Consider the following 21,483-nt stretch of genomic DNA (forward strand, 5'->3'; position numbering starts at 1 on the left):
GACACGTGAAGGTTTATATGAATGGCTGGTCATGCCATTTGGGTTATCTAATGCACCTAGTACTTTTATGCGACTAATGAATCAGGTTCTCCAATCCTTTCTCAGTAAATTTGTTATTGTCTACTTTGATGACATACTAATTTTTAGTCGGAGTGAGCCAGAACACCTCCAACATCTTTCACAAGTGTTTCAAGTTCTTGCTGACAACTCTTTATATGTTAATTTGAAGAAGTGTACCTTCACGGCTTCTTCAGTAACATTTTTGGGATATGTGATTTCTACTGATGGTATTCATGTCGATCCTTCTAAAGTTCAAGCAATTGAAGATTGGCCAGTTCCTACTTGTATTCGTGATGTTCGTAGTTTTCATGGTTTGGCTTCTTTCTATCGAAGATTTGTGAAGAACTTCAGCTCTATTTATGCATCTTTGACTGACTGTCTCAAGAAGGAGAAGTTTGAGTGGACGGAAGCAATGGATAAAAGCTTTATTCTTCTTAAAGAAAAGCTTTGTACGACACCAATTCTTGCACTTCCGAATTTCAACAAGCCTTTTGAAATAGATTGTGATGCATCTGTTGTTGGTATTGGTGCAGTATTATCACAGGAGGGTCATCCAATTGCATATTACAGTGAGAAGAATTCAGATGCACAAAAGAAATGGTTTACATATGAATTAGAGTTATTGTCTCTTGTTCAATCTCTTAAGCAGTGGCATACTTATCTTATACATAGGGAATTTGTTGTGAACACTGACAACCATGCTTTGAAGTTTTTGAATACTTCTGCTAAAGTTAACAGAATGCATGATCGATGGCTTTCCACACTCAATAAATACACTTTCTCCGTGAGACATAAAAGTGGCAAATTGAATCAAGTTGCTGATGCCTTAAGTAGAAGAAGTCATCTATTAACTACAATTCGTAATGAGAGTTATGCATTTGACTATATCAAAGACATTTATCCAGAAGATGAAGATTTTGGCAAACTATGGGATCAATGCAGTTCTCAAACTCATGGGGTTGATGATTTTCTTATACAATAAGGTTTTCTTTTTAAAGGGAATCGATTATGTATTCCTCAAGGGTCTTTACGTTTACATCTTATGCGAGAATTACATGGCAGTGGTCTTGGTGGTCATTTTGGGAGAGATAAAACCATTGCCCTGATTGAAGAAAGATATTTCTGGCCATCTTTGAAACGTGATGTACAAAAGTTCGTACAAAAATGCATGGTCTGTCAGAGAGCAAAGGGTACCATTCAAAATACCGGGTTGTATACTCCTTCACCAGTTCCTGATGCACCTTGGATTGATATAAGTATGGATTTTATACTTGGTTTACCTCGTAGTGCTAGAGGTAATGATTCTGTTATGGTCGTAGTTGATCGTTACTCTAAAATGGCTCACTTCGTGGCTTGTAAGAAATCAACTGACGCTTCTAATGTTGCTTTTTTGTTCTTTAAAGAAGTAGTAAGATTGCATGGGGTTCCAAAGTCTATCACTCTGACAGAGATACCAAATTTTTGAGTTATTTCTGGAAAAGCTTATGGATGCGCTTAGGCACAGTTCTACAATTCAGCACAACTTCACATCCGCAAACTGATGGACAGACTGAGGTTGTTAATAGATCACTTGGGAATTTGATTAGAGCTAAGTGCCTGGATAATAGTAAGCAGTGGGATGTGTTATTGCCACATATGGAATTCGCTTTCAACACTTCTGTGAATCGTTCTACTGGGAAAATTCCATTTGAGATTGTGTACTCTAAAGTACCTAATCATACTCTTGATTTGGTAGCCTTACCCACCACACAGAGTACAAACACTGCAGCCGACTCTTTTGTAGACAAAGCAACTGAATTACATAATGAAGTAAAATCCAAACTGGAGAAGTCCAATTCTAAATATAAAGAGGATGCTGATAAACACAAGAGGTTTAAAACCTTCAAGGAAGGGGAGCTCGTGATGATACATCTAAGAAAAGAGAGATTTCCAGTGGGTACTTATAACAAAACCAAGATGAAGAAATATGGTCCTTTCAAGGTTTTAAAGAAGATCAATGATAATGCTTATGTTATTGATCTACCAAATGATTGGAATATCTCCAACACATTTAATGTTCAAGAGATTTTTACGTTTCATGGTGACAATGAACTTCTGGTTTGTTTGGACAACTCGAGGACGAGCTTTACTCTAGAAGGGGGGACTGATGCAGGGCATACTACAATTCCAGAAGATTCCGCTTAGAGGTTTGGCTTCCATGGTTTCCTAGTTTCAGTCTTTCTTATTTTTAGGATTCTTTTAGATTTCCTTTTAGTTTTCTGTTTCCTAGTTTAGTTATTCTTCAAGCCTATATAAAGGCTAGATTAAGTCTTGTAAGATCTATCTATTACTCAATCAAATTATTAAACACAAAACCTATCTTTCTCTTCTTACTTGAATTCTCTTCTCTTCTTGCTTATAGCAATCTAGTATTGCTTTCTTTTACCTTGTTCACATTAGTTTTGAATTGTGATTTGCCTCCACAAACCAGCCTATTCTCCCCAAGAGTGCCTTTCATCGTGAATAAATATAAAAAATACAGGTCTGACGCAGTTTAAAGTACTTACATCGGATTTCCAAAAGACCCTTACTAACGAAGGTATCCATACATACATGCATGCATGTGATGTGCTCTAGTATCTTTGTTTGCTTGTAGTGAAGTTCGGCACTGCACAGTTTTAAGTACTTCTAATTTAGTCGGTGAATTAATTAAATATACATAGTGCAAGTAGAAAGAGCAAAGTATGAGTGGGAGTTGGTTTGACAAAGAAAATATCGCCTCCTAGTAGTCCTAGTGGAAGTGGCAGACAGTGTCCGTAAGTAGAGAGCTACACATACAACTTATCCACATCTTAAGTCAAGACTAATCATGGATTCATACCAAAATTTCTCCTCTAACACTCACTAAATTCAACCTAATATTTACCCAAAAGCAGAAGTGAGAAGTTAACTAACATTAAGAAGATATTTAATTATATATTAATATCAACCCACTAGCAAGTTAACCCTAGCCACGACATCGATTTGCCTCGTCATGGTCCGTTAATTTGAATTATTGGCAATGCTAATTAATCATATCTACCCAAGTGTATACTACATTTACTTTAGGGATGAAGAAATCCATCTCTTTTATAATCTATATAATTGCTCTTATGTACATTTTTTTTGGGGTGAGGTCAAACTCGCAATCACTAACCATTGCACTACTGAGTGGTTCCTGCACGTATGTACGTAAAATTTCATTTTTTTATGGATGAATGGTTAACACCTCTTCCATTGTGTATATCCGCACATGAAAAAGCAATGCAGGTAAGTGTACAAATTCAAATAAAATAATATGATTAGAAAATTAGTGAAATCCAACCAATTAAGCATAATGAATTGAAGAGTAGTTAATTGTCTGGTGGATTTTGCACACATATGTATCCATATCTTTTGTAGCATCTCTCATCCATTATTTGTACGTAGCATTGCTACTGTTGCAGGGAGGATCGAAGAAAGATAAGATCTTAGGTAACCAGTCATCATGCAACCATGCATGGTGGGAAATCGAAGTTGCTTGTTACTCTCAAGTTTTGCTCAAAATATATCAACCATTTATTGGTTAGGTACATGGCTTTTACGTGGGATCTACTAATCCTAAAAAGGTTCGCCATTTTTAGATATAGGGCTTAGATGGATACGTAACACCTATTAGAAGAAAAAGACATTGGGGACAAAATTAAATTTTAGATGTAGGACTGAGATAGATGCGTATTATCTACTAGAAAAAATACTAGGGACAAAATTTAGGTTTACATGTAGGACTCACACGGATACGCAACACCTATTAGAAAACAATGTCAGGGACAGAACTTAGGTATAATGGCTCTGAAATGATACTACATTAGAAATACAAGCGGACATTTGTAGGGTCAATCATTTCCCAACTGGATTCCCTAATTGCTCGTCGATGGATTGGCCAACCAAGAACCATGATGATAACGAAACTTATCAGTTTTCACATCGCATTCATGTAATACAAACATTCTATACTACTTGAAAGACCCATTTGTATATTTGAGGTTACGTTCACTTACTACTTTACAAATTTATTTTTCTATACCTCGTCTGCTCTCACATAATGAGCATCTCCCTGGCATGTCTAATAATAATCTTGGCTCTGGCCACTGGTAACAAACATTGCTCTGGTCGAAAAATGTAGGAGAAACCTCATACTTAGCAGCCGGCCGGGTGAACATAACTTTTGATGGCAAAACTACCGAAGTACATACATCGATGAAAAAAAAAACTCCTAGTAAACATATTTAGTAGCAGCTAAGGTGTCCCGTAAATGCGCATATTATGGCAGATGCAATGGGTATAAAACTTGAAAGTAAAAACAATCCGTACATTCATTGCTTATAGTGGGTGCAATGTGGCCTAAAACATATCCTCAGGCTGCCTCTGTCTCGTCTGTCCTTCCTCCCCTAGCTTCTACCCCTTTGAGCCATAATGGACATATTGGTGGTTTATGCTTCAGGAATCCCACTCATTCTGTGAATGATAACGTGTCGTCGATCTATCCTTACCATGGTGGAGACTGGAGAGTCTGCTGGAGACTTTCATGAAAGTGCTTCCCCACATCCCCAATTAATGAAATAAATTTTTAGGGCTTACAGCATTCAAACTTTGTTGCTGTTACTGCGAATAATATACTTCAAATGTGTGCATCAGTTGTAGATCTTTGAACTTAACTGCTCAAAGAAATTGCAGGACAGAACAAACCCTGTATATCCCAGTGTTCTTCAAGTGACGACGAGTAGCGTCATTACTTCCCAAGTGTTCATCATCATATAATAGATTTAGGTTGTTTTTTGTTCCGTATCTCCTCGAACGATTGTACATACATGACCCTGAACACCTTAAGATTTGTCTAAAGATATCTGTTTTTCCTTAAATTAATAATCACAAATTTGGTTTCGATCAAGAAAAAAAAAAAAAAAAGTGGGTGAAGTAGGTCCAATAGAATGTCCAGACCCTACCTTGCATGTGCTCTCTCACTCACTGACTCTCTTAATTCTAAAGTTGCATGCAACGCGGTTCAGATGTCGTTTCTAAATTCCCCTATAAATACCAGTCCAACTTACCTTGGAGTCTCATCAGTCATCTCAGATAAGTTCTCAGAGTGTTGCTGAATAGAATGGCTACTCACAAAAGAGCTACTGTTAGTGTTGTTTTCTGTGTCCTGTTAGGTTTAAGCATTTGCTCTACAGCTAGAGTTCTCCTCAACCAAGAAGAATCTGGTGTCGACTCCGGTGTAGAACATGCTGGTGGAGAAGGGGGTTATGGAGGTGGAGGAGCCTATGGCGGAGGAAGTGGTGCAGGGTATGGTGCTGGTGGAGGAAGTGGTGCAGGGTATGGTGGTGACCATGGTGCTGGAAGTGGTGCTGGCTATGGTGCTGGAGGTGAACATGGCGGTGGCATCGTAGGTGGAGGAGCTGGCAGTGGTGCGGGATATGGTGCTGGAGGTGAACATGGTGGAGATAGTGGAATAGGTGCTGGTGGAGGTCATGGTGGTGGCTCTGCTGGTGGTGGTTATGGTGGAGGAGCTGGTGGAGCTCACGGTGGTGGCGCTGGTGCTGGAGGTGAACACGGTGGTGGCGCAGGTGCTGGTGGTGGTTATGGAGGAGGAGCTGGTGGTGGTGCTGGTGCTGGAGGTGAACACGGCGGTGGCGCAGCTGGTGGTAGTTATGGAGGATCTGGTGGAGCTCACGGTGGCGGTGCTGGTGCTGGAGGTGAACACGGTGGTGGCGCTGCTGGTGGTGGTTATGGTGGAGGTGCTGGAGCTGGTGGAGCTCATGGTGGTGGCGCTGCTGGTGGTGGTTATGGTGGAGGAGCAGGTGGAGGTGCTGGTGGAGCTCACGGTGGTGGTGCCGGTGCTGGAGGTGAACACGGTGGTGGCGCTGCTGGTGGTGGTTATGGTGGAGGAGCTGGTGGAGGTGGTGGAGCTCATGGCGGTGGTGCCGGTGCTGGAGGTGAACACGGTGGTGGCGCTGCTGGCGGTGGTTATGGTGGAGGAGCTGGTGGAGCTCACGGTGGTGGTGCCGGTGCTGGAGGTGAACACAGTGGTGGCGCTGCTGGCGGTGGTTATGGTGGAGGAGCTCACGGTGGTGGTGCCGGTGCTGGAGGTGAACACGGTGGTGGTGCTTCTGGAGGTGGTTATGGTGGAGGAGCTGGTGGAGCTCATGGTGGTGGTGCCGGTGCTGGAGGTGAACACGGTGGTGGCGCTGCTGGTGGTGGTTATGGTGGAGGAGCTGGTGGAGCTCATGGTGGTGGTGCCGGTGCTGGAGGTGAACACGGTGGTGGTGCTGCTGGTGGTGGTTATGGTGGAGGAGCTGGTGGAGGTGCTGGTGCTGGAGGTGAACACGGAGGTGGCGCTGCTGGTGGTGGTTATGGTGGGGCTCACGGTGGTGGTGCCGGTGCTGGAGGTGAACACGGTGATGGTGCTGCTGGTGGTGGATACGGTGCTGGAAGTGGAGGAGGAGCTGGTGGAGCCCATGGTGGTGGTTACGGTGCTGGAGGTGAACATGCTGGTGGAGCTGCAGGTGGTGGTTATGGTGCTGGAAGTGGCGGAGGAGTTGGTGGTGGCTACGGTGCTGGAGGTGCTGGCGGAGCTCATGGTGGTGGTTATGGTGCCGGAGGTGAAGGAGCTGGTGGTGGTTCTGGATATGGTGCCGGTGCCGGTGGAGAACATGGTGGAGGTTATGGAGCAGGAGGTGAAGGAGCTGGTCACGGTGGTGGTTCTGGATATGGTGCCGGTGCCGGTGGAGAACATGGTGGAGGTTATGGAGCAGGAGGTGAAGGAGCTGGTCACGGTGGTGGTGATGGTGGCTACTGAACATTGCCATGAAATCGCCATCCTGCCAATGGACTTAAGAAACAAATCTTCTTCTGTTCTTCATTACCAAATACATAAAGTATAATATTATCAATAAGAGTTTGAATAGGCAGAAGTTCTAAAGGATAGTTGAATTGGTACAGACTGATGCTCTAGCTTATTGAAAATGAATCATGAAATTATCAAATTAATTACTTAACCATTCCATGGTTAACGGAATTAATGGGCAATACTGACAGGGATTCACTGTACTTCTGTAAGACTATAATTTTGAATGTATATCACCTTTTCTGTCAATATGGTGTTGTTACTTTTGTTGAGAATCTTTGTCTGCTGTGATCAGTCATGGGAGCCTGGAATTTTTGTTTGCGACTGTCTAGGAAGAACAAGTTCTTTGCCAAAATTCTCATGTTTCTGAACCAATTTAACAAATTTGACATAGGGGAGCAGAAAAATTCAATAAGAAAATACAGACATTGATATAAAGATTTAAAAAGTATGACATGGTTTCAGAAGATAGACGTTTTGGCATTGCGAGTTTTAGAAAATTTTAATGTTAAGAAAGGATAAATGATGACATTGCAGTGTGCATATTCAATTACAAGGATAGAATTATGAAGGTACAGCCTTACAGATACAGCAGCATGAGCTTTTACATGTCTCTACAGGCTATAGATAGACGAAGGTGGAGGTACTGTTACGCCAAAAGCGCGCCATTCATGATGCGCCCGGCGCCTCACCCAACATGGATACTGCAATCATATTTAAAAACCACATTAAAGAATTTGAGAACTTCAGATAATTGGATGATGATAAGAATTGAATTGAAAATCAATTAAGAAATACGCTACAGGATCAATAAGCAAAAAACTATCACGTTTTTCTTACAAGCTTTATACCTTTCTTGTTTCAATTGATTCTTCCATATGTGCTCCTTCCTGTCTATGTAGCAGAGTTAAGTGAGACTAAGGTTTCAATATAATTCAGCGCTGATGTATAGTCCACAGGACTACAAACATTCAGGTGTCTCGAACTTCCATCTTTTCGATCATGTAAAACCGGAACACCCTGGAAACTCCAGAATAAAATCTTGTCATTCGTTAAAGACATTAATGGATATTCTATGGTACCTCCCATAACCGTAGTGATCTTAGTCCAAGATTCGCGAACTCCGTAATCTCGCATGACCCATACTTCAGCAGGATATCCAGTGTTTTTGTCTAGAGCAAGTACACAAAGGCATCCTTCTAAAACTCCTACAGCCGAAAACCAATGACCGTTATCGTCCAAAGGTTCTCTTGGTAGTTGCAATTCATTGAATTTCTCACCGTTGATCTCAAAGGAGATTACCAAGTCTGAGGACGGATTGTCGCGCCTTGCGCCTAACCAATGAAGAGCTCCACTGATAAGCACCCCAGACCCACCATAAAACCGATAAGGGACGGTTCGGATGCTATCCCATGAATTTGATCCCGAAGTATATACTTCAACCAAGGATAGATCATCCACCACAATTAGCAACTTGTAATCATCTGTCTTGCAATCATAACCAAGACCATATGTTTCTACATCCTCCTCTTCATAATTATTAACATTCGGTGTTTCGGGTAATCTCTTGTATTCATTAGCAGCGGGGTTCCAAATACAGTAGAAATCATTATCAATCCTAATACAAACCAAACCATTATAAGAACCCACTAGTTTAATTTTAGAAGCTGATGACTTGAACGGGTAATCCATCTCATTAACATCAATATCATCAAATTCAGATAACGAATCATGCTTTATAGAGTGTACGACAGAAGTAGTAGACTCCGAATCCTCATAACCAGCAAGCATGAGACTAGGGTTGTTCTTTTTGACAGTAACATTAAGGTGGGACCGAACAAAAGTAGGGCTAGAAGTAAGGGACAACCAAGTTTTGCAAACACACTTACAGACAAATAGTGATTTAGCGGGTAACCTTGAGAGGAATTCATGGTCGAAATCCTCTGGAAGACGGCTTGAGAACGTCGACATTGCTTGGCTCCTTTGCTCGTTACTTTCTGTGGTTTAGCTTCGGGAGGAAAAACTAGGGTACTATATTTTTAGCTCAGAAACTGTATAATGAATCATTAATGTGAATCCTTATGACCTTTCACCATAAACTGCAGTGAATGAATAGGTTGAGTTGATGAGTAGACGAAAAGTCTCTAAATGTCAAAGAGCAAACCTGGTACATCCTAAATGTCAATGGTCTTGATCTCATGGAACTGCAAAATAATCAATAAGAAGAACCATTAAACCGTATATAAGTATGAGAAACAAAGTTCTAACAACTGTAATCTCACTAAAGACGATCCATGCTTGACCTAGAAACTTTGTTGACTTTAACACAACAACATCATTCATCTCAAAGCAACAGCAAATATAGAAAACATATGTAGTCATCCAAGTATCCCAAAACACTAAAGGGTGTCAATGTGTCATCTAAAGTTAAAGAGATAGGCAAAATGAGACGATGTGACCGTGTTGGGGGAAAATCTGATGGTAAGACTCAGGGTACAAACCAGAATACGCAACACAGAGAGTGGCTTAACTCCAGCATTTACGCAATTCAGTGGGCAGATGCGATTCCACATCTTCTTCTCAATCCACATACAAACAGTGCAAACTATACCAAAGCAGCATCACCTACACAAACTATTCATTAGCATTCTATGATTATGTGATCTGCTGAGAGTCTGAGACAACAATTACTATATCCTAACAGGTTGGTTTGGTACAGCTTTTTCCAAATCTTGAATTCCATAAACTCTATACTTGTCTAAACAATCAGAATCATCAGCCATTAAATTCTCTTCATCAAATGGAATTCCCTTTCTCAAACTGATACATGATTCTTTGTAAAATCCAAAAACCCATATTCAAAATCAATAAAATTAACAAACAGAACAGAAAAAAAAAACTGTAAAGAAGATAATCAGTTACAGCATAAGAACCCTATAATAACCTAAAATAGAATGAGATACGAATCAATGAACCAATTAGATTGAAAAAAACAAACAGTTAAAAGAACATTACCTGATAAAATTGATTTGATGCCCATAATTGGTTAACGAACGACAATAATATCCCGAAATTGGAGGAGGGTAGGTGGTGGAGGCGGAGAAAAGAGGACGAGAGATATTTCACTTAAAGTGTGACGAAGGAGGCGCATAGCTTTTTTGTTCGAGCAACATTAAAGGGTGGGTATATTTCACTTCTTTCACTAAATGGGCGGGCCGTTCAATTTGGGGGCTCGTATGGCTTGGCCTCTAGTGACTTGGTCGTTCAATAGGATGATCTGGCGTCCCTCTCTTCACTGTCAGTACCCGACAATCTGCATAATTCAGGAGTGGCAGATTGAAGGTGAATCAGTAGCACCAAATTCTTGGATGCCGTTGTTCATCCCTTGAATGAGTACCAGCTGTAATATACACAAAAGAGAGATCTAATTTTGGCATAAAAAAGAAAACCTCCAAAGTAGTTCAGCTTTAACAATCAACAGTCTCATTAGCTAAGAATAAACTTACAACTTTCCAAGTTCATTACAAGCAATACAGTTGGATGCTTGCTAATTAAGTTCATTTCATTCTGAAAAATTAGTTAAAGTTTCAGAATATTTTGTTGGAGTTAATTTGTTCTAATCCTAACAAGTTGCACACTCTTTTTCTTAAGAAGTTCATTACGTGATCCTTGGGCACTTTCTTGATCACCTAGCGCAGAGCCTCAAACTTCCCCTACATCAATCTCATGGCCATCTTCCTCTCATGCTCTCTCTGCTTCAACTTTTCACCTGCATTTGAACAATAAAATTGTTGGTTAAACTTCAACATAGAAGTCACTAACAAGCTGGTTAGGACAAGATTAGGAAATTGATGTAATCCTAAGGGAATTAGAAGTCATCTAGTTCTAAGAAAAGGAAAGACATGTAATAAGGTAATAGGACTAGGAAAAGGAATTCATAGTTCTATATATATATGATCACAAAAGTTGTGGTTGATCATATGAGCAAGATTAGAGCTTGTGTTTAGTTTTGAGAGATTTTCTAAACATCAATAAAGAGAGTTGTCTTTATATAAGCTAAGTTTCATCTTGCAATTGCCATTAATTGGTATCAGAGCTTGTTTCTGAGCCATGGAAAACGAAACCACCATTGTGGGTGCAAAACAGTTCACGCCACCATCAATACAAGTTCCAATCCTCAACGCCACAAACTACACAGTATGGGCCATGAGAATGAAGGTACTGATGAAAATCTACAAAGTTTGGGAAACAATTGATCCTGATACATTGGACCCAGACAAAAACAATGTTGCCATTGGATTACTCTTTCAAGCAATACCAGAATGTCTTGTTCTACAAGTTGGTGAACATGAAACTTCAAAGAAAATTTGGGATGCAATAAAGGCACGTAATCTCGGAGCTGATCGAGTTAAAGAAGCCCTCTGGAAACCTTAATGTCTGAATTTGAAAGAGTGAAGATGAAAGACACTGATACCATTGATAGCTTTGCAGGAAAGCTATCAGAGATAGCCTCAAAAGCTGCGTCACTTGGACAATCCATTGATGAAGATAAACTGGTAAAGAAGTTTCTCAATAGTTTACCAAGATCCAAGTATATTCATATCATAGATTCTCTCGAACAAGTCTTAGATTTAAAGAAGACTAGCTATGAAGATATAGTTGGAAGATTGAAAGCATATGAAGAAAGAATCCTTGATGAAGAAAACAATGGAGAAACTCAAGGAAAACTCTTGTACACAAACTCTTACTAAAAAAACTCTGCGACAAGAGGAAGAAGTCGTGGAAGAGGTGGTAGAGGAAACAGAGGCCGAGGAAGGGGAGTAAGGTTTAACTCACAAGATAGAACAACAAGTCGGAATGATCAAAACCAAGGGAAAGAAAAGAAGGATAGATCAAACATTATTTGTTACAGATGTGATAAACCAGGACACTTCTCCTCTGTATGCCCTGAAAGAATACAAAAGATGGAAGAAACAAACAAGAATGAAATAAGGGAAGCAGATACGTCTCTTTTCATGCACGAAGTTGTATTCTTAAACGAAGGGAACCTAATACCAAAGAACTACGAATCAAAGGATGGAGAAGAAGGAATCTGGTATTTAGATAATGGAGCCAACAATCACATGACTGGTAAGAGACACTACTTTTCTGAACTCAATGAGAAAATCAAAGGACAAGTGAAGTTTGGGGATGGATCTTCTGTACAAATTGAAGGGAAAGGATCAATTCTATTTCAGAGCAAGACCGGAGAACAAATGCTTGTCACAAACATCTACTTCATCCCAAACTTACAAAGCAACATTCTAAGTTTAGGACAAGCTACAGAAGTTGGATGTGATGTTAGAATGCGACAAGATTATCTAACAGTTCATGACCCAAGTGGAAGACTTTTAGTTAGAGTCTCACGCTCACAGAATAGACTCTACAAGATAAGTCTCATGATTGGAAGGTCATTGTGTCTGAATATGAGACAAGGTGGATTTTTTCTTAAAGATCGCTTTTCAAGCAATATTCAAGAAAAAAGAGGCAAGATTAAGGATTAGAATCTCGCATAGAAGAATATGCTTCCGAAATTATTAACAACACATCGCGAAAACATCACAGAATAATTTCAGAAACGACATAACAGATGACATCAACTTAAACATGAGAAAAGTGTGATGATCTTGCGAAAATTAGGAATGTTGCGAATGTTACATTTGTAAGCTTGCGAAAATACCGCAAGCCAGATCCGAAATTAGGGGAAATGTTAGTTGTACATTAGCTGTCATCCACTATGTAAACACCTATATAAAGAGAAAGGCAAGAGAGAGAAGGAGAGAGATAATCAGAAAGAGAGACACACTTTAGGAGAGGATACATTCTCTAGAGAGATTATCTCCTTCTTCTTCCTCCTTCAAGAACCTAGAGCTCCAAATACTCATTAATGGAGTCTCCATGTAATCAATATGTAATTACAAATAATCATAGTAAAACCTAAACCCGTGGATGTAGATCAAATTGATCGAACCACGTAAACCTTGTGTCTCTTTATAATTTTAGCATTCTTATCATCATTTTTATGTTTAGATCTACAAATTATTACAAGGGGTGTGTTGTAGGATTTCCTGCAACTACAAGAAAAGAGTTAAAACTATTACCTCAGTTTTTGAAAAAGATACTATCACTTTTTCAATTTGGCCTATTTAAGCTAAAATAAAAAACTAAAATGAAAAAAATGAAAGCATCTCTTTTACAAAAACGGAGTGAGTATTATATTACAGAAAGTGAGTTTGACAAGTTGATCTTGAGCTTATGGTAAAAATTCATATGAAAGTGGTCTAAATTTGTACACGATACAAACCATATTGATATGGAATTTAAATACGGTACTATATAGTGAGGGAAATATAGACGACAAAATATTAAGTCTACCAATAATTAACAGCTGCAAGGTCTTAGAGATGAGTGCTGAGACAGATCCCAGGTCGAGATTGAGATCATCACGTTCGAGTCCCGAAAACAAAGACCAAAACGTGTGCAAAACCTGCCCCGACAGCGTAGCCACCGACTTACTCCCCACCGAGCAAACTCGGCCCCTATGAAACCCATGTTAATACTAAGACTAAGATTGTAACCGGGAACGTAAAGTATGAGAAGACTCTGACGTCATCTCCACGTGGAAACGAGTAGTCACTCATCAAGCACACATTTAGCGTGATAATCACTCCATATATATAACCAGAGAGGATGATGTTGTAACTAAGATTGTATTCAGATTATATATGTTATCTCTCTCGTGATTCCTTCAAACTCCTTTCTATTCCTTCGAACTCCTTTTTGGTCAATAAAGAATTTGGTGTTACCGAGTTTTGTACTCAGGACCCTGGTATCACCACCCAATGACTTTACCACTGTATTATAGTGACACCGACCCATTAAACTTTGAAGAAACAATCTAATGGACTGCATTCCAAGCCGTTGTTTTTTTTTTCTTCTGCAAAACTCTCTAGGAGCATTTATTAAAAAGGTAAACAAAAAGAATGAGAGGGACTAGGCCAAAACCTCAAAGACAGGAGAAGAGAAGATAAAAATAAAACTAAAACAACATCATACAAATTATCTAAAACGATAAACTGAAAGACTTGATTTGTCATTACCCAAAGCCGATCGAATAAAATGTTGTGGCTCATTCCACCATTGCGAGCATGTAGATGCATGCTCCCCACTTAGTTAGTAAATTCGCTACAACATTACCCTCTCTATAGATATGAGGGTACCTGAGCTGAATTGTCGATAAAAACTTCATACAGTTAGCCCAGAAAAACAAGCATCCCAAGCCGTTAGATAAATGATTCAGTTCAATTCAGATGCTTTATGGATCGTTTGGTTTTTTAATCGGTAACCCCTGTAAAGATGGAGGAGATAATTTTTTTTTTTTTTGAAAATAAATTTTGGAGGGTCTTCCCTCCCGTCTAAAATATGATCGGGCCACATAAATCCCATCTCTATTTTCTTTGACGCGTATATAAATTAAAAACTTGGTCGGTTCAAATCCCATCAAATGTATATTTTTTTGAGAAAAAGTAGAAAATGATAAATAGTTACGCAATGAAGCAGTTTTTTTTTTCTTGAAGGAAACATCTTGATTTCATTAACAAAACAAGAATGAATACATCCTGTTCAAGTACATCAAAGATGAAAACAATGATAAAATACATATATCTCGTTTCTTAGATGAAATAAATATTTGAAACATTCTGCCATTTGAATTCTTCTTCTTCATTAAGAGTAACATGTCCCAGAGGGGAGTAATTTGCGCAACCCATCATTATCACGATCACCTCTACTAGCCATTGATCTTCCCATAACTAGAGAATTTCGACCACTTCTGGTAAATCGTCATCGATGATGTTGTTGATATGAATGATCCATTCAAAAGAAACACCATAATGGCTAACAAAAACATCTAATTGACTTACAGAAGCCATTAACGATAAAATCAATTGAAGATAAACTAAAAACATTATTCACAAACCCTAGAATCACTTAATATCGATAATTTTATTCATACTAAAAACTAATAATAATATTTATAACCAAATCTGTCAATAGATCTGAAGATTTTAGACAAATCTGACAGATTTGGGTTAAAATCAAAAATATTTTTGAAGAACTTGATTTGGGAGAAAAACACAGTTATTTTTGAGAGAGAGAGATAGAGAGAGGGAGAGCGAGGAGCGTTTGTTCATCTCAATGAAGCTTTTTTGAAAATTATATTTTCCTACCGACAAAGTATGTTGCATCACCACATTGTAGCCAAACTGCGAGTTCTTGGTATACATCGGCAAATTCATCGAGAAATTTATTTTCAGATTTATATATGGCTTCTCTTATTCATAGCCCACGTTTTTATTAACCAAAACCCATTTGACTTTGGCCAGTAAATATTGACCAAAATTCTAAGTTTGACCTTTTATATCATTATTCATAGCCCACATTAAGTAAACGGGTTAGTGAGTTGGTGAGTCACTTAGTCAGCACCACAAAATTAAGTTTTTGATGTATCCATGATAATCAACATGGTTCGAACTGGAAACCAAAGGTATTAATGATTCAAGAATCACTAATTGTTTATAAGGAAGAGATAATAATTTATTGTTATGAAGTTTCTTCCAATCAAATCTAATTAAAGAGTTCTTTTGTTCACTTTAATGACATAGCATAAATGGTTATCATCATCTCATTACAATCACATAGAATCTTAAGTTTCATTACAGAAGAAAGAGAACTCATTACATCCAATTAAATAGTTTCAGGTGATTTTCAACAATTCACCAAATCTGAAATTACACGTGTAAAGAGAGAGAGCTGTATGATCATGTGAACAACACGTGAGAACCGTAGAGTGTTAACCTACACTGCAACAAATCGTATCCTACACCACTTCAGTCATATCCTGCACCACTGCATTGGTTGTGCTAATACCCCCCCCCCCTCAAGCTCATGAGTGGAGCAAGCACACTGAGCTTGGCACGTATCATCTGAAATCTGGGTCCTTGAGAGGCCTTTGTGAAGATGTCTGCTAACTGATCAAGAGTATGAACATAAAATACATCCAAAGCTTTGGAGTGTACAAGCTTTCTGACAAAGTGAAAATCTAGGTGAACATGTTTCATTCGAGAGTGCATGATATGATTAGAAGCAAGATTGATGGAACTGATATTGTCACACCCTAGTTTAGGTATTCCAGAAATTTGAAAGTGCAAGTCTTGTAGAAGAAAACATAACCAAACCACTTCAGCTGCACTGCTGGCTAGAGTACTCTATTCAACCTCAGTGCTAGAGCGTGCTACTGTTGCTTGCTTTTTGGAAGACCATGAGATGATGTTAGAACCTAAAAATATGCAGTACCCACCAGTTGAGCGCCTATCATCCTTGCATCCTGCCCAGTATGCATCTGAAAATCCTAATAAAAATTTATCCCCTTTGGTGAAGTGTAGACCATAACTGCTTGTTCCTTTGATTTAGCACATAATTCTCTTTGCAGCTAGCAGATGAGGTGTTCTTGGGTTTTGCATGTGCTGGCATACCACATTGACTGCATAAGAGATTTCATGTCTTTTCCAAGTCAAGTAATGAAGAGCTCCCACCAATGATCTATACTCTGTTGGGTTTGAAATTAGATCACCTTCATCCTTGGTGAGTTTTTCAGAAGTGGCAAATGGAGTTTGACAAGGCTTGCAACCTTCCATGTGATGTTTAGTCAGCAGATCCACTACATATTTGGTCTGAGAAAGAAACAATGAGTTGGAATTTCTCTTCACTTCAAGGCCCAAGAAATAATGTAAATCCCCTAAGTCTTTTGTGGGAAACTGTAGCTGGAGATGAGCAATGACTGTTTGTAAGAATGCAGGAGAGATGCCTGTGAGAAGAATTTCATCTACATAGACCAAGGCTACTGAGATATGTGTACCATATTGATGAAAAAATAGAATTGGATCAGAGACAGAATTGACAAACTTGAGAGTTAAAAGTGCAACACTTAGTTTAGCATACCAGGCCCTAGGTGCCTGTTTGAGTCCATAGATGGCCTTTTGGAGGAGACAAACATGATGAGGATTGTATTCATCAACAAAACCTGGTGGTTGAGTCATGTAGACCACTTCCTTCAAATCTCCATGCAAGAAAGCATTGTTGATATCAAGCTGATGGATTTGCCAATTGTACTGCACAACCATGGATAGAATAACTCTTATGGTGGTTGGTTTATCCACTGGGATGAAAGTTTCTTCAAAATAAATGCCTAGTTGCTGGTGATACCCTTTGGCAACTAGTCTAGCTTTATGTGTGTCAATGGTGCCATATTCCTTGTACTTGATCCTAAAAACCCACTTACATCCCACTACATTTTTAATTCCAGTTGGATCTACCAGTGACCATGTACCAGCATCATTTAAGGCCTTGTACTCTCTTGCTGATGCTCCTCTCCAGACTTCCTCTTTGTGATCAGTACTTATGCAAGTTGGTACTATATTAACTTTGCTAAGAAGAGCCATATCCATAGGATACAATGTGGGAAAATAAGATTTTCTGACTCTAATGCCATGTTTACCCCTAGTAGTCATTGCATGATCATTGACTGTGATGGATGGAGATGAGTTTAGAGGTGCACTGAGTGCAGTATCAAGAGTAGGAGAGGCAGGAGGAGAAGGAGTAGGAGATGTAGGAGTAGCAGGAGTGGAAGATGCAGAGGAAAGAACCTTGTAAGGAAAGGAACCTTCATTAAAGGACACATGCCTAGAGATGTAAACAGTGCCAGAGTTAGGATCTAGGCATCTGTAACCTTTGTGTTGAAGCCTGTAGCCAAGGAAGATGCATTGCTTGCTTCTAGGATCAAGTTTGTTTGCGGTGTAGGGTTTAATCCATGGATAACAGGCACAACCAAAAACTTTGAAAAAGTTGTAATCAGGCACTTTGTGAAAAAGCATTTGAAAGGGAGATGAGTAGTTGATAGACCTAGTGGGAAGTCTATCTATTAAGTAATTTGTAGTATGCAATGCATCAACCCAATACTCATGAGGAAGACCAGATTGAGATAACAATGTTCTAGTGATGCCTAACAAATGTTTGTGCTTGACCTTTGCTACACCATTTTTCTCAGGAGTATGGGGGCATTAGCTTTCATGAGTGATACCCTTATTTTCACAAAAAATAGATAAGAACTTATTTGAGAATCCCCACCATTATCAGTTCTTATACTTTTTATTGAGTGAGAGATAAGATTTTCAATGCTATGCACAAAGGAAGTAAAGAGATGCTTGAAGTAAGATTTAGCAGGCAAAAGAATAATCCAACAGTATTTAGAATATTCATCAATAATATTGGCATAATAAAGGTTGCCAGAAACTGAAGCAACTTGACAAGGGCCCCAAAGGTCCATATGTAATAATTTTATAGGTTTAGTTGTAATAGTATTAGAAAGTGGAAAGGGAAGTTTTTGACTTCTACAGATTTTGCAATTTAAGCAAGAAAAATATTTATTTGAAACATTAGATAATTGCAGTAAATTACAAAGCTTCTGAAGTATTTGAAAACTGGGATGGCCAAATCTTCTATGAAAAAGAGCACTATCACTGGTAGTGGAGGAGAGAGCAATAAAAGCTTTGTTGAAGGATATTGGATAGAGGCCATTTCTATGTTGTCCTTGGAAAATAGTCTTCCCAGAGTTCAGATCCTTCACAGAGAAGCCATGAAAATCAAGAGTTAAGGAGCAATTATTGTCAGAGGTAAACTTGTGAATGGACAGTAAGTTGTGTGAGGCATGAGGAACAACAAGGATATCATAAAGATGAAATGAATGATCATGAATGAATTTACTAGAGTGTCCCTTGTGAGTTATAGGAATACCTGCACCATTTGCAATTTGAATTTGTTCACTGCCATCATATGACGTGATCTCTTGCAAGTTGGTGGCATTTGGAGTAATGTAGTTGTTTGCACCACCGTCAGCAATCCATTCCTCAGTGTCAAATATTTCAGCAACAGCAAGCGTTGCACTTTAGTTGGATGGAGGTGCTCTGCCTTTGTAGGAGAAATTCAGTATTTCTATGCAATTGGGTGCCAAGTGATCCTCTCCAAGACATAGGTGACATTGTTGCTTCACAGATGAAGGATCTCCTCTACCAGTAGGGAATCTGTTAAAGATAGCAGGATTTGGATAACAACCACTACCACCAGAACCTCTACCTCTGAAGGAGCCCCTAGAGTTGTAGGATGGACCCCTGTAGGAACCTCTACCAGAATGTGCCACGAAAGCTTTGGCATCATTTTCAAGTTTGAGTGTAGCTGACCTTTCACTAATAACAACCTCTTCACTAAGAAAATTGTTGTGTAATTCAATACTAGTTATAGGTGGGTTGCGATGCCTCATAGAAGTAGCAAAAGGTATATAATCAGAGTTTAAGGCTTTAAGAGTAATAACAACCAATTCCTTATCAGAAATAACTTCACCAGCAGCAGCTAATTGATCAGATAGCATATTGATTTCATTGATTAAGGCAGGTATAGTTTTGGTACCTTGAGTGAGAGAGAGCAACTTTGTACGCAGTTGAATTGATTGAGTGGAAGAATCTCTTGCAAAACGCTCTTCAATGCTGGTCCATAGATCATGAGAGGTGGTGGCTTTGAAAGAGTAAGGAATAACTGAGTCTGAAATTGTTGAGTGAATCCACATCATAATAGAAGAGTCTTCATCCATCCAGTTTGTGTAAAGTGAATTCTCAACTCCATTCGCTTGATTCCTTGGATTTGTGTACTGTGCTGGACATGGGTATGAACTATCAAGATACTTCATAAGCTTATATTTCTGAATTACAGGATTCATGAGATGACACCAGGTAATAAAGTTATCCTCCTTAAGCTTGAGAAGAACAAAATTGTTTAACTGATTCAGAGGAATGTTAGAGAACGAGTTTGATGTAGGGTTCTCCATGGTTGACTAAGAAGAAAAGTGATTGAGAACGTAGATCTAAAATTGGGAACAAATAAGTGAACAGATTACGAAATTGAAAGTATAGTGTAGTAAATGAGACAGTATTGATACTAGATCGAGAAAACTTGAACAAACTGCAGAATTAAATGTTGAAATCAAACAAAAGAGGAAATTTCTTCTCTGTAATGAATAAGGTGGAAAGAAGAAAATTAAAGACGAATCGGAAGCTTGGATCGATTGAGAGTTGAAATAAATTCTAACCTATCTAGTACTATAATGACATAGCATAAATAGTTATCATCATCTCATTACAATCACAGAAAAGCTTAAGTTTTATTACAGAAGAAGAGAACTCATTACAGCCAATTAAATAGTTTCAGGTGATTTTCAAACAATTCACCAATGCTGAAATTACACGTGTAGAGAGATAGCTGGCTGATCATGTGAACAACACGTGAGAACCTTAGAGTGTTAACCTGCACCGCAACAAGTCATATCCTGCACCGCTGCATTGGTTGTGCTGATACAATTAACCTACCCATGGAAAGAGATAATAGAAAAATAAAAAAGATATTTAAGGTGTTGTTGTGTGATTGATGAACAATTGCACTTTCGATCGAAAACTAAAAAACGAACAAACAGAAAAATAAGTAAAACTTGCACGATTTGTAGACTTGTTGCGAGTTGAATTTGTTACAAATTAGGAGTGATTTCTTAAAACACAAATTAACGATTTACGAATGAATATAAACTTTTGGGTCGAGTGATTTTGTCAAGAGTTTGAAGAAAAATAATAACATGTTAGTATTTATTTGGGTTACGGGGAAGAAGACAATGGGAAAAAAAATCTAGGGCTATTAAAATTTGCGGGCATCCGACTCAAAACCAATTGGTAATTAGTGGAGCGGCCCTTCCATATTATATTTAAGTTAATTAAGCGGATTCTACCGATGTGGAATTATTGTCCTTTTACACGTCCCATCACGTGTAAGGCCAGTTATCCGGCCTACCACGTGGATCTACGTACGAGTAACCAGTCAATCGGCAACATGTGTACATGTAAGTGACCAAATCGGGGGTAACACCTCGGCCAGTATCGGCCTACACCCTGGGTACACAAGTGACAAAATCGGTTAAACACTTCGACCAGTAACTCGGACTACATCCGACGTACGCAAGTCTGGGTCTGAGGCTTAGCTCTGATACCATGTTAAAGTTTGCAAGCATCCAACTCAAACCCTGACAATTAGTGGAATGTCCCTTCCATATTATATTGAAATTAATTAAGCGGATTCTAACGATGAGACGGTTGTCCTTTTAGAAGGGCTGGTGTTTAAAATTGGTGATAGCTTTGAATCGGCTATATCCCAACTGAACTTGCTATGAAATCGATATTGGGATATGATTTGGGCTTAGAAATAAAATGGGCTATATACAAAAATGTGGGTTATATTTAAGAAAAGCCTTTATATACACTGCAGTTAGGAAAGTAAATCTGATCTTTATAGAAAACTGGAAAAGAGGGAAAAGGAACCAAGGGTTT

At 38.9% G+C, this 21,483-nt stretch overlaps 2 protein-coding genes across 8 annotated transcripts; one reads left to right on the forward strand and one right to left on the reverse strand.

Annotated features, from left to right (window-relative positions):
* The first annotated feature begins 5,182 nt into the window (after window positions 1–5,182).
* On the forward strand, window positions 5,183–7,229 carry LOC113290217 (glycine-rich cell wall structural protein 1.8-like). Of its 5 annotated transcripts, none has more exons than XM_026539804.1 (3): window positions 5,183–5,858; window positions 5,916–6,020; window positions 6,111–7,229. In XM_026539804.1, exons 1-3 carry the CDS (start codon window positions 5,222–5,224, stop codon window positions 6,917–6,919), a joined length of 1,551 nt encoding a protein of 516 aa, XP_026395589.1. In that variant the 5' UTR covers window positions 5,183–5,221; the 3' UTR covers window positions 6,920–7,229. The 5 variants fall into 5 exon arrangements, with proteins under 5 accessions (XP_026395589.1, XP_026395588.1, XP_026395585.1 ...); XM_026539803.1 differs by having other exon boundaries at window positions 5,183–5,411; window positions 5,478–5,858; window positions 5,916–7,229; XM_026539800.1 differs by having other exon boundaries at window positions 5,916–7,229.
* Window positions 7,230–7,231: 2 nt separating this feature from the next.
* Window positions 7,232–10,113, reverse strand: LOC113290219 (F-box/kelch-repeat protein At3g06240-like). Of its 3 annotated transcripts, none has more exons than XR_003331504.1 (4): window positions 9,983–10,113; window positions 7,819–9,171; window positions 7,552–7,671; window positions 7,232–7,333 (listed from the first exon to the last, which is right to left on the reverse strand). XR_003331504.1 is itself a non-coding variant. In XM_026539806.1 (4 exons), exon 3 carries the CDS (start codon window positions 8,936–8,938, stop codon window positions 7,862–7,864), a length of 1,077 nt encoding a protein of 358 aa, XP_026395591.1. In that variant the 5' UTR covers window positions 8,939–9,171; window positions 9,469–9,592; window positions 9,983–10,113; the 3' UTR covers window positions 7,375–7,671; window positions 7,819–7,861. The 3 variants fall into 3 exon arrangements, 2 of the variants coding, with proteins under 2 accessions (XP_026395591.1, XP_026395590.1); XM_026539806.1 differs by lacking the exon at window positions 7,232–7,333 and adding an exon at window positions 9,469–9,592 and having other exon boundaries at window positions 7,375–7,671; XM_026539805.1 differs by lacking the exon at window positions 7,232–7,333 and having other exon boundaries at window positions 7,375–7,671.
* Window positions 10,114–21,483: the final 11,370 nt, after the last annotated feature.

Source organism: Papaver somniferum, chromosome 6, assembly GCF_003573695.1.
Source record: "Papaver somniferum cultivar HN1 chromosome 6, ASM357369v1, whole genome shotgun sequence".
Taxonomy (NCBI): Eukaryota; Viridiplantae; Streptophyta; class Magnoliopsida; order Ranunculales; family Papaveraceae; genus Papaver; species Papaver somniferum.